The 13,099-nt window shown below is 46.3% G+C and overlaps 3 protein-coding genes across 3 annotated transcripts; 2 read left to right on the top strand and 1 right to left on the bottom strand.

Moving 5' to 3' along the window:
* Positions 1-2,064, top strand: DFL_007964 (uncharacterized protein; the record flags this gene model as incomplete). Its single annotated transcript, XM_067637626.1, has 2 exons — positions 1-55; positions 125-2,064. The coding sequence occupies 2 exons, from the start codon at positions 1-3 to the stop codon at positions 2,062-2,064; spliced, it is 1,995 nt and encodes a 664-aa protein (XP_067489124.1).
* Positions 2,065-7,588: 5,524 nt separating this feature from the next.
* DFL_007963 (uncharacterized protein) lies at positions 7,589-8,478 on the bottom strand (the record flags this gene model as incomplete). Its single annotated transcript, XM_067637625.1, has 2 exons — positions 7,589-8,100; positions 8,262-8,478. The coding sequence occupies 2 exons, from the start codon at positions 8,476-8,478 to the stop codon at positions 7,589-7,591; spliced, it is 729 nt and encodes a 242-aa protein (XP_067489123.1).
* Positions 8,479-11,509: 3,031 nt separating this feature from the next.
* On the top strand, positions 11,510-12,680 carry DFL_007962 (uncharacterized protein; the record flags this gene model as incomplete). The annotated part of the gene is made up of 4 exons (XM_067637624.1): positions 11,510-11,647; positions 11,723-11,745; positions 11,819-12,398; positions 12,471-12,680. The coding sequence occupies 4 exons, from the start codon at positions 11,510-11,512 to the stop codon at positions 12,678-12,680; spliced, it is 951 nt and encodes a 316-aa protein (XP_067489122.1).
* Between the last annotated feature and the right edge of the window lie 419 nt (positions 12,681-13,099).

Below are 13,099 nucleotides of genomic sequence, written 5' to 3'. Positions count from 1 at the left end.
ATGCAGCCAAAGGTTCCAAAGACAGCTTCGAAGACCCACAAGCGGTCGAGAACTGGTAAGTCTCTTACTCAATAAGACATAAGTATATTTTAATATCGTGAGTTCATACTAATCTTCCCCAAAGGTTGCTTCACATGTCGCCTTCGCAGGAAGAAGTGTGACGAAGGAAAGCCTGTATGCAGAGCATGCAAGCACTTGGGATTAAGTTGCGACTACAAGAGACCCTCCTGGTGGGGAAATGTCGAACACAGACGACGACAGAAAGAGGTCATCAAGCTACAAATCAAGAAGACAAAGGTGACCGAGAAGGCAGCAAACAATGCTATGGCATCGATGAGCGTGACAGCATATCCGTCTTCGGTGTCCCAGTCCACATTGCCTACTCCCGAATACTACTTCGACGGTATGGTCCGGCCTGTACGATCCCACTCTGTCGACTCAGGATACTCGTTAGAGTATGACTACGAACAGCAGGACCCAAGCTTCGACAAGATGCAAATGGCCCACCCGACGCAGGTAAACTTCGTTGAGACATACGACTCTTCTGGTTACTCCTACAATCCAGCCTACCCCAACATCCTTGAGAACAAGTCGCAGTCGTACCTAAACACAATGCCAACCATGGATAGAAGGGAAAGCATGGCTTCATTCTGCAGCACACAGAGAAAGGATTCGAATTACAGCACAATCAGCAACGCCATTCTTCCTTCGATGCCAGCAGAAATATATCCAGCAACCGACCTCCCAACTCCTCCATTACACCCGGCTGTTATCCTCCCTTCGCAAAACGCGACTCCTGGTGAGGACATTGTTGACTTCAACTTCGTTGATTTCAATAGTTGTCCAGAGTCCGTGCCAATCAACCAGGTTATCGACGATGACCAGGACCAACAGCTTCTCAACCACTTTGTCATCAACGTCCTTCCTATGGTCTTCCCAATTCTCGACTTGACTGTTCCATATTCGCAGAGCAATTTCATTTGCCCCGCCCTCGGCGCAAACCCTGCATATTTGCATTCTTGCTTGGCAGTCGCTGCGATGCACATCAAAGCCACTGAACAAAACATTGATACCTCGGCCGTTGATGAGGATATCATGAGACATAGAAAATCTACGGTCGAAAGACTATGCGAGGCTATGAATCTCAACGTCGACCCAGTACAGCCATTGGAAGCAATCCTAAGCGTTATCACACTGAGGGCCTTCGTTGCCTCGGTTCACGATAACTTACCAGATGTCCCATGGCACCAACATTTTGAGGCCGCGATAACCATGATTCAGCAGATGGGCCTTACCTCCCAATTCCAGGAACTCAGTGCAACTTCCACCAGTGCCTCTTTCAACATGACCCTGGCAGCCTGGATTGATATCCTAGGCTCAACAATGCAGGGCCAATTCCCAGCCTTTGCTCACGAATACTGCCAGAACTTCAAAGAAGGAAAGAGTGCCGGCTTCAAGGAGTTGATGGGCTGTGACGACAAGGTCATGTATTTGATCTCCGAGATCACATGTCTTGAATACCACAAGCTCTTCGAGAACCTCCCCGACGCAACACTTTTGGAGCACATTACATCCTTGAGTGCTTCTATCACTTCTACCGAAACCGAGTTTGATCCTGTTGCCGCAGCCCAGAATGGCCCAATGGACCCGACTATCCTTTCTGGTCTCATTACTGCCGCTTATAGATACGCTGCTAGAATCTACCTCACCACCCTCGTCCCTACCTATCAGGGAGTTCCTTTCGATCACAACGTCCCAGCCGTCATCGAACTTGTTGACAAACTCACCACTGTCCTTGAGCTTATTCCAACCGGTGAAGACGGTTTCGATCGTTCCCTCTCTTGGGTCTACCTCATTGGAGGATCCGTTGCTACCCCTGGATCCGCCTTCCGTACCTTGTTGCAAACCCGCTTCGGATCTCTTCCCCAGGAACTTCGATTCGGTAGCTTCTCTGACATGTACGAGTTAGTTAACCTCGTATGGAGAAAAGCCGATGCCACAGGTACTTATGTCCCATGGCGAAACGTCATGAACGAAAACAACTGGGATCTCCTCCTTCTCTAAACCACAAAGCAAACTTCTTATTCTTGTACATATTACTTTTACCATATACCCGTTTCTGCACCTAATTTTTGTTGTTTCTTTGCAGGAGTTTTGCAGTTTTCTTTCTATTCAGGGTCGGCCATTGTGCTTTCGATACTCTGTATAACGAAATACTTCCTCAGCCTCCGTCTACCCCCATGCGCTGAGCGCTCTTCATGACTCGAGGGCGCGCAGTTTATCAATTTATTTCCTTATTCTCTTCGCTAAACTATTTGACGAATTCCCTTTCTGTTAACCATCCACACGTATCTCTTTCTATCTCACAACCCCTCATCTTATCGTTTCCCGCTTTTTTGCAAACTGTAATACCCATCTGAATACCCTCACGGAGTTTTCTCTTCTTCTTTTTTCTTCCCCTTCTGCTTTTCCTTATCTCCAATTGGGTTTCTAATTTTCCTTGGGACTTCGGCGGACGGAAAAATATCATCTTGGGAAATAATTACATTCGTTCATCGCATCTTTTTTGGTCCAGCAGATCATAGCGGCAGGGCTCATTTCTTTCATCTGGCCACATTTTCCTTTTAGCCTTTCCTTACGGGCTTCTATATTAGAGACTAGGGAAATTTATCTGATAAGCGGAGTTTTTCTACCATTTACACATTTATATAGCCTTGGAATTTAGTCAATCAAAAAAAGTTATTAAAATATATTGGTTCCCCAAAACAATACGTAAAAATGCGTGAAAATGATATGGGCAGCTATCAATTGTCTTTGCGTTCTTGATCTTTTTCGCTCTGGTGCCCGAGCCTTGTTCCTGATTTTCCCAAGGCCCTGCTTGATATTGTAACTGTTATTGAGTGACTTTTTTGCCTTCAGCCATCCCCGGTCGGGACAAGGTCAAGGCCCCACCGTTTCATGAGCTCCAAGTTAAAATATATTACGAAAATGGCGTCTTTGCCAGCCGAAGGTCGATCCAGCCCGCTCCCTCTTTAAACAAGGGAATGCTTGGGGGTCGGCCATGGTTAATGGAATAAGTGGTGCCTGGCATAAAGTTGCACAAGACAATTCAAACCTGCTTCTTAGGTGTGGTAACTTTGGAATACGTCTGACAACATGTTCGACAAGCTAGCCTACATGCCCAAGCTTGCCGTTGACAGTATACACAAAGCTGCTTTGATTGTGACAATTGAAGTAGGCACCATGCATACATACTAGTTTGTCTGTGGGCTCCCTGTTGTTTTCGCCCCAGCGACCCTGAACGAACGCTCGGGAACCGGAGGCGGCGTGGGCGACTTAGGCTGATGGTTTTGTCAACAAAAAAACCCCACACTCCCATCCTTGCTTTTGCAGCTTAGCTTCGTCCCGAGTTTAGGATACCTATTCGGCCGGTTGAAAAATGTGGAGATGAATACGTCTTAGAACTTATGCGTACATACAATACAAGGCTCTTTGTAAATGCGCAAAGTTATGGGGGCATAGCTTGAGGCGTTATAAGTATCGATACATACAAAGACATCTTGCCTCTTTTATTCTACTCTTTCCCTTCGCGAACGATAGCCTATGTTACAGTATCAATTTTCCTATAAAGCCAAGCCATGGCCGTTCCGAGCCGGAGATACCTACGAAACGGTCTCACCATTTATTTTCCGGTAATCACAAAAAAACAAAAGGTTTAAAACATCCGAATACCCGAATAGCATCGACTTCGCCAAAAGAAGGGCGTCTTTGCGAATAGATTTCATTTCCGTTGGGATAGGGTTGATGGAGTCGAAAGAACTTGAAGCCAGAAAGCCACAACGACGTAGCTAACTTGGTTCGCAACTCCAACTGCAGACGACCTGCAGAGACTGTTCTTGGGTCCCCAAAGGCTCCACCACACCATGCACTCTTATTTGGAAATTTACGAATCGGAATAGCCACAGGGTCATCCGCGGAGGACCCATGCATTTGCAGAACATCTTTTTGTCCTGAAAAATCCTGACCCTGTACCCTTCACAAGCTCCACAGGTTTAGGCATGCCAGCACCTTTGAGGGACCAAAAAATCATTATTTCAGGACGAACAACATTTCTTGAACCAAGACAATCTATCTATATGGTTTCCCAGTTGGATCAAAATGTTAGAATTTGCATTGACATTTCAGAAGCCAACGAAGGTTAATTGTAAATATCAGTAATGTCGGGATCCGCATGTGACTTCACTTGTGTGAACGTAAAACCAACGGTTATGTCCAAGTTTTTATTTTCTGGTTTCTATTCGTCGATTAGTGGTAACTGTTGTTAACCTCATTCCTTTTCGTGAACAACGTGCGTCATCAAGTAGTTTCCATGCAGTTTTCTATCCCTTCTAGGTGGAATATAATATTTCTAGGTTGGGCACACGGCAAGCTCCTCCGCTTACACAAGAAAGACGGCAGAAACTCTAAAGTAGGGACTTGATATATTACCGGCCTTCGCAACCAAATCGCAGATCTCCAGGCCTACAGGGTATCTCGGAATGCTTAATTACGCAGAGTAGACTTTAATGCTACCATATCAATTGGCAGGCCATCAAAAATTTTTTTCTCTCTCGCAAATTTCTTCCTTCCAGAAACCACGGTCGCAGAAGGCGTGGGGCCATGTGTGGGTTTATGTTTCTTGGTTTCAATAAATGACGGTTAGATCACCTGGCCTCGAGTTCATTGAATTCCAGTTGGTCTTACTTGTGCACCTAGTAGTCCCAGAGGATTGGTATTCCCAGGTTTTGAATGCAACGTCAGAGCATGTGCATATTTCGTGGGGTTCTCTTTGCATGTTAATTCCCAGTAAGACGTCCTTCTTTTTCACGAGTATCCACTTCTCAAAGCTTAAAGGTTAACTATTTTGCCAATTGAAGCCGTAGTTTATATTAATATTGCATCAACTATAGACTAATACATGGGGCGGTTCTATAGTATCATCGTTGATATCAAAACTCGGCCACAGTTGTCAGACATGGACCACCATGCAGTAATAAGACGGACTATGTAAAAAGAAGGTGTATTCACAAAACAAGAAAACCCCGCACAGAAACAGGTGCAAAGTTTCCTCCTCAATGTTGTCATGGATGCATCTGATAATCATTTAATCAATATAAATCGTGGGCCAACTCGTCCATGATATTCCCAAAGAGGTGCGTCCATGGCCGGGTCTGGAATGTGTGTAGCTTGAGCCGTGTCTCTCGTCTAACAGGCTACCGCAACCTTGCTGCTATCCTTTCCAATTCACAGCATTCGAATTAACACAACTGGTTATTGTGAATTTGTAGAAAGTGGGTTCATTCCTCTCGGCTGAGACATAATGATTCGGTAGAGCTTTTCGAGGTAAATTCAAGACCCGTTTCTCGCTAGTGGGGCGGCGCGGGAGCGGGACAGCTGCAAAAGTTTTACAGCGAGCCCCAACTGTATGATGCTTAAATGGGGAAATGATTACCATGTCTCGTCTCCTCACCCTGAATTCACTTCTCCAAATACGGTGTATGCATGGTCCAGACCGTGATTTGTACTACAATATTGAGGAAAGAGAAAAGAGAGGAGAAGAAAAAAAAAAAGGACGATATTTTCTACGTATCATCAATTTTAAATTACTTCAAACTGGCTGAAGGGGCAAGGAACGCGGCCTGTGTCAAGATTTAAGCTAGCGTCGCTGACCCGCACCGTCATCGGAAGAATTAATTCAGCCGCAGTACGGTTTACATACAAGTCTCGATGCAGCGCAGTGCGCAAGGCGTGTGAACTTGGGCGAGTAATCACGGGCGCTCGGGCACCTGGACGAGACCCATACACCCACATCTGAGAAGAGTATCCTACTTGGAATGATACGATCTCTGCTGAACTATCTCGTGCCTATAGTTATAAATTTGCGAGTTCAATTTACTGTGCCGTCAACTAATGCGCAGAATCAATCAGGAAGGGTCGACCGAGTCGCCAATGAACTTGCGCACTTCACTGACGCTTTTGGTGAAGGTTCGTTTTGCGGCTCGGAGCGAGATTTCCTAGCCCGGGCCCCTAAACTTTTCCCTTTTTCTGCCACCGGCCTCAGCCGTGCAAAACGGACTTGCCGAAGAGCGGGCCTTTCCTTCCCCCTTCTCTGCAGCGATATTGCAATTTCGGTTAGCTGAGAGGGTTCGTAATCCTGATGGCGAATTCCTCCCGCTGCGGAGCCAAGGTCAACGTTCTTATCCGACCGGCATCCCCACTTTTTTATGCGAATCTCTGATTTCTTTCGGCTCAAGACAATTACAGCCGCGCCATGGGTTGTCAATCACGGGCGAGGCTGTTCCCCACTTTGACGAAATTTTGTGCAGATAAGCTTATTCTCTTTGTCACGTTTTGTCGATGGCCTCCATCTTCGATACCCATCTCGCGCAGGTAGCTACACCAGAAAAGGAAGTATCAGCCCACCTTCTGCTTAGCCGTCTAACGAGACACATGAAATAGAGAGATATTTTCCCTGTAAGCGGCGTAAATGTCTTTTCTCGGCGGGAATCCTTGACTTTTCGTCGATTATAATCATCCACCTGCAGCAAAGACAGCATTCTTGCCACACCTTACACCTTTGCCGTGTGCAATGTCTGTGAAATGCTGTGCGAACGCCTAGGATCGGATCGTGAAAAGGTTCCGTCGCCTAGTCTACTCCATGGCCGTAGCAAGTTGTTCGCAAAAATGCCAGAATTGAGTGCTTTCGGCCAAGAAATGGCTTTCAAGGGCACACAGGGAGCGGGGATCTAGCATCCATTATGCCGCTTTACCCGCAGAAGGTTCCTGAATTCGAACCTTTTAACCGACGGTCGGGAAGCCCATATAGAACATGGAGATGCTTCGATAGACAGGCATTGCAGTCGCGGCCTAATGTTTTCAACCGGATAGAGTGACGCCGACGTATAAAATTATAATGTCAGTCTTGGTATCGAAACCTCAGGCACAGTCTAGAAATCTCAGCTGTCAAACCCAAGTTTTAACAACGTGTGGCGGATATATGTTACAACGGCCGCTTGGGCTCTTGTTCATACGAATCATGAACACGGCAGGTAGTATTCCGAACCGGTCACACAGATCACGTTTCTTCTAAAGTGGGTAATTTCCCGCCACCTTTTGTAGCTCTCCGAATAATCGCCATATCCATTGCCTTTCGCGAGATTTTGTATTGCTTTATAATACAAAAAGGTATAATATCAAGACATTTGCAACTGAAATCTTCGGTTGCCCTAAAGCGCTATTGGCTGATACAAATCCATCCCGACTCCGATCCATGATTTTTTTTTTTCTCGGTTTCACTGTTTCCCCGCTACTCATATCCCAGAACATCCGAATTTCAGACAAAAGAGCGAAGAAGCAAGAATTAAAGGAAGAAGAAATTTACATATTAAAAAGAAACGATCTCGTGACGTGATGATGCCCAGCCCGGATTTAAATCTTGCCCTGGAAAACTCCCTCGGACCTCGTATTCCACGCACGGTAATTCACCAAAGCACCCTTTATCGCATCCTTTTTTACCTTATTCTGCCCCGCAGGCGGGCCACTCTTAGACTCAGGAAAACTCCTTGAAATGCCAGATGATCGATCCATCACTTGTCACCACTGTTGCTAACAGCCCTGTTGATGCAACTCTGCGGTGATATTGATGTTTAGTCTGCATTCGGGTCTGCTGCCGCCTTATGCGCCGTTCTCCGGCAATTTCGCCCGCAGCAAGCCCAGCATAGGCATCCTCTTCGTCGTCATCATTATCGCCCTCATAGCCATCACCGACTTCCGCCGGTGAGTGTAGTTGTAGTTTATCTAAGCCCAGAGGTTCTAGCCAGTCATCATCGCTTTGGTCCGCGGTCCTTTTACTGGATAGAACGTAATTCACCGCTGATAATGCGGGTGAAGGAGGTGGGTTTGTTGGAATAGTTCTTGCTTCTTCTTCGCAGTCGAAGTCTAGGCCCATATCCGTGGCAGTGTAGTCAATTGACCCGCCGCGGGAACGTGGGGTGAGCGGCTCGCGAAGGCGAGGGATGGAATGATCAAGGCATCGCAAGAGGAGTTTCTTGTATGGGTCCGCTGTCGAAGTTACACGAGGTCAGCGACTGAGCTGAGACATCTGGGATATCCGGATACATGACATATGTCCCCACTCACATGACATGATGCAAGAGGTGGATGATATCGTGATATATGTGGGGAAGCGTCTTATATGCAACGCTTTGGGGAGTAGGACTTACTTTCCCATGAAGAGCCGAAGAGCTCTAATTGACTGATCCTTCGAAGGTCAGTTTGATCTGGAAAGTCGAGCTCCTTCGCAAGGTCCTCGCAAAGGCATTTGTAGAAATCGCTATCAAATGTGCCGTAGATACATCTAGGATCGTTGTTCGCATTCTCAGATACCATACCGTATGAATGGTCATTCGGTACCGGTCTTGAGTCAATGCAAATAGCCATGTTTAAAATCTCAAGTAACTCAAGATAAAACCAGTGTTGATGCTACTAGAAAAAATAACTGAGGGTATCGGACAATTGGGCCAAGTTTAAGATGACTATCGTTTTGTCTCTCGAAGGTAGAGTATTTTGCAAATATCAAGCCTTCGAAAGTGGAATTCAACAATCGGGATGAGGATATCGATATGCTGTATAAAAAGGATATTTGAAAGACAGGTAACTGGAGATCAAATCATAAAAAATAAAATTAGAAAAACGCCGTTGAAGCCTCGCGGCTATCCTTAAACTCTAGAACTATAAAAGACAGAAACGAGAGGAAATCTGTACGAACACGTATACGTGCACAGTTTTGTAGAACAGGCTGAATGGACGATATCCAAAGCAAAGCGGATGCGAGGATCTATATATCTTGAAGCATAACATAGCTCGACTGCGGCCACGGTAGGAGTTCCAACGAATGGCAGACGTCCATCGCGATCCCTGAGATCTGCCATGGTCAACTGCCATTATCGTCGTCGTTTTTCACTAGAAAACTTCCGTGCTCATTCGAGCTCCCCAAGCCGCTTACGATACGAATGCTGCCTTCACACCACAACCTTTTTTTTTCGCTTCAAAAAAGACCCATATTCCCTTTTTTTGATCAAAGGTATCCAAGTCCTGTGGCGACTTCCAATCCATAAATTATTGTTATCCCGCATTAGAAAATTTATTAGAATTGTGATAGGGGATCCTGAACCAGCTCCGGCCAGTCAGTTGTTTCAGCGCTTATCGAGTGGTGTGTCTCGTTTACCAAGGACTTGGATCTGCCGTGTTGTGATCTATATCGAGTGGAGGAGTTCCACTGCCACTGCTTTTCGTAGCGTGGGGATTTGAGCCTGAGTGCAAGAAAATTTCGGAGATGGGTTGGGTAAGATCAAAATAATTTCTTGGTCTTGTGGGGTGGCCAGGAGCCCACCTTCCTGAAGCTATTGGTGAGTCTGTCGGCCATCGATACGATTCGACGCATTTGTGCCGCACGAATTCCATTGGAAAACGGGTTGTGGAGGTCCGTAGAGGTACATGTCCAGCGCACTCGGGCTTATCGATTCGACGCGAACAGCGACTGTGGTTGCAACTAATAACGATTGCGACAGGGAATTTAAAAAGTTGTGGTGTTTACTTAATATGTCAGCTCAGGATTCATCAGCTCACCGGTGAACTTTCAGCCCGGAGTGTCTACGTAGACGTCTAGACAGGAGCTCTAGTTCCCAAATTTGTCTACGATGGCGTGGTTACACTAATGATTAATTTAGAAAAACCTGATTCGTCGACAGCCAGAGAAAGCACTCTCGTTTATTGCATTATGCATGTCTGGGGGCTTCGAGGGTTGGATATTCAACATAGCATGATTTTCTCAACTAAAACCGGAACTGCAGTCTCATGCCAGGGACTGTCTGACAAGATCGAAGCTCAGCTGCATATTTGCATGCGCGATATTTATTATAGGCTCATCGATGATAGGATACCCTCGCCATTCGGGAATAGAACATGCACACATGATAGATTTATAATTTCAAGATAATCGAGGCGGCCTGAGACATCCAACGAGAGCCTTTCGGCACATAGGCGATTGGACAAGCGAGACCAATGCGATCGGTTATTATAGGTATAAATTTGATTTCATGGGTGCATGCACACCATTGGGAAGGTTTCATGTATCATTGTCTCAATCGATATAGATCACTTTGGGAGCAATGAAGATTTGTGATATCGGCCTTAAAACGTAAAAGTGCAATATCACATTATAGATTCTAGTTAACATTAATGTTAGGCGAAAACGCATGCATATTTTACCCTTGCGAAGAAGAGCCATACTAAATGTTAAGTTATATGGAATAATATTCGAGATCTAGACCCGCCGGCCATCAGTAACCGTCTCTGAAACCTTTAGTATCGAAGTTCGTGCGTAGTCACACACCTGTAAGGTAGCAAATGGTCTAGGGCCCGATGAAAGCGGATTGATTAACAGCTGGGCCGCCGAATGGGTTATAACACGGGTATATTGAAATAACTTCAGGAAATATGGCTGGTTTTTGTACCACAATATCGTTCCGACTATAGTCGACTACGACGGGCACGTCGATGTAGTATCACAAGAGGACCCTCGAATATGTTCCCAAGTCTACGGAAAGAAACAAGAGTGATCCCTCTCCGGCTTTTAATGTCAATAATATTGGATACTCGAATATCTAATTAGACCTGAATGTAGACGTTCTATCTTCTCTCTTTGACGTCACGTCGCGAGGCTCGAGCGCTGCACTTAAGTACTAGGTGAAGAATATCCACGAAACTACGGATACGGTTCCGTATGATCCGTTCCGAGGCACCGCAGTGGCCATCCGGGACCAAGTTAATAGCCGTTCTATAGTATTACCATGACCTAGCTTACAATAGATAATATACTGGACTACCTCCTTCATCAATCCATCGACCGCCGTGACGTCAAAGAGAGTCGATAGAAAGTCTATATTTAGTTGGAGATTTGAGTTTCCAGTATTAAAATAACCTCTGATAGCCACTGACGTGCCTCAGGATGGATCATAAGGAACTATATCGGTGGTTTTGTGAATACCTTCCCCTACTAAGTGCACCAAGTGGCTGCCGGATCTGCGACACAATTGTTGTATTTTGTGATGTGTTGTGTTGACGACAGGGATGTTTGTCACCCTCCACATTCCCACTTTCGGCAACACTCTTCAATGCTTCTCAACAACCAACTTCAACGACATCCCTCGCTTTGAGTTCGTGACATAGCTCCCGACATCATCGACAACCTCATCAGGACGCTCCGATCTAACAGCAGCCGAATTACACACTCTCCAGCGACCCTATAGATGCATATACGAAGTTCAGGCTCCCAAATCTCCATTATATAAACGGGACAGACCCGCTAGTTCGAAGGAACTCGTCTTCTTTCTTCACCACCATTCCTTGCCCCGATAGAAACATCACTATCAAGATTCTTTCAGCTCTGCACCTCCAGGGCATGCAAAGCATGGCCCTAACGTTCCACCCCAAGTCCTTGAACAAGATGGCAATCTATGTCCGAACCCTTACTATTAACGACCTCGACAAGATAATCGAGCTAGAGAATGCCTGTTTCCCAGAGGCAGAGAGAGCTACACCGGCTAAGGTATGTTGCGATTTGGGTTCTTCGTGGGAAACGTCTTGTGCGTTGGAAGCTGTGCTAATGGTTCTTTGTTGTTAGTTCCGTTATCGATTGACTGTCTGGTAGGTTTTTTGAGGATGATCGATTGAGTTCGTGGATAGGAGGAATTGAGCACTGACATGATATGGTTGATAGCGGGGAACTGTCCCATGGCTTGTTCACACAATCGAAGCCCCACCCTGATACGCCGAAAGGGGTATCTGACTTCAAACCGAAGGAGATCTTGATTGCCATGATCTCGGCTACCAAGACTACCTCTCCCTATATTACGGAAGCCTCCATGCGCATCCCGCACGACCTTCTTGAGAAGTATGGAGCAGAGAAGTCTACGATTGTTCTACCCGTTGCGCAACCACCCCAGACCTCGGAGTCGCAGAACATCCCACCTACCACTTCCACACAACCTGTTGCCGACTCGCAAGCCTCCACGGCATCGTCTTCTGACGCCCCCAAACAAGCTGTTAAGGAAGCTACGCCAGATGTAGAAGGCCATGTTGAACACGGAGAGACCGTTTGCATTCACTCTCTCTGCGTTGACCCTACGTATAGAAACCAAGGGTACTCCCAAGTTCTTTTGAAGGACTTCTGCCAGCGAATGAAGGATGCTGGTCTCTCAAAGAGAATCGCTTTGATCTGTCGCAAGGAAACAACAGGCGTCTATACCAAGAGCCAGTTGTTCAGGTACAGGGGCAGCAGCAGCGTTACACACGGGGGGGTTAGTTGGGTAGATATGGTGTATGAATACACCACACCTCCAAAGGGCAGGGGCGCCGCTGCTAGAGGTTAGAGAACCCTGAGCGGATACCGAGTTAGTCAAGCTAACACCCCGTCTCCAATCTCACAAACCGAAACCGAGACCCCCCAAAGGATCCCACGGCAATTCCTAATGTCATCGATCGGGGTTCAGGCACGAGGCCACCCATTTGCATCTTCGAGGTTCAAGCCTGAACTCGGTGAGAAGGGTCAACTCGAGATCCCGGATCTCGATGAAGGATGAGATGTTGGTATCCTACCACCCTTTTGGTGTCTTTCTTATTTATGTTGTTACTTTTACCACTGTTACGACTATGTGCATGAGGCGTTTTGTACTGATTCGTTACCGTCATTTTCTGTTCTTTGATGCATCACCAATTTAAATCCGGTATGACATTATGATATATCGAATAAACTAACAGCGGATAGGCATCATACGCGTGACTGCCATGCCGCCCTTGCTTTTCCCATTCAAGCCCTCGCAGGACGTCCCTGGTCTCTCCATTCGTATACCGTGTAGTCGCGTTCCGAGAACGACTATCATCAGCAGCTGTAAACGACCTCGTTTATGTAGCTTGTAGATAGATGCTGAGCATTCGATCGAATTGTCTAATGGGTATTTCAACTATCCTGCACCTCTGCTAGCTGCTATCGAGTGGACAT

Source organism: Arthrobotrys flagrans (genome assembly GCF_004000055.1).
Source record: "Arthrobotrys flagrans strain CBS H-5679 chromosome Unknown unitig_8, whole genome shotgun sequence".
Taxonomy (NCBI): Eukaryota; Fungi; Ascomycota; class Orbiliomycetes; order Orbiliales; family Orbiliaceae; genus Arthrobotrys; species Arthrobotrys flagrans.
Note: the sequence above shows the minus strand (reverse complement) of the source record. Positions and strands in the feature narration are given on the sequence as shown.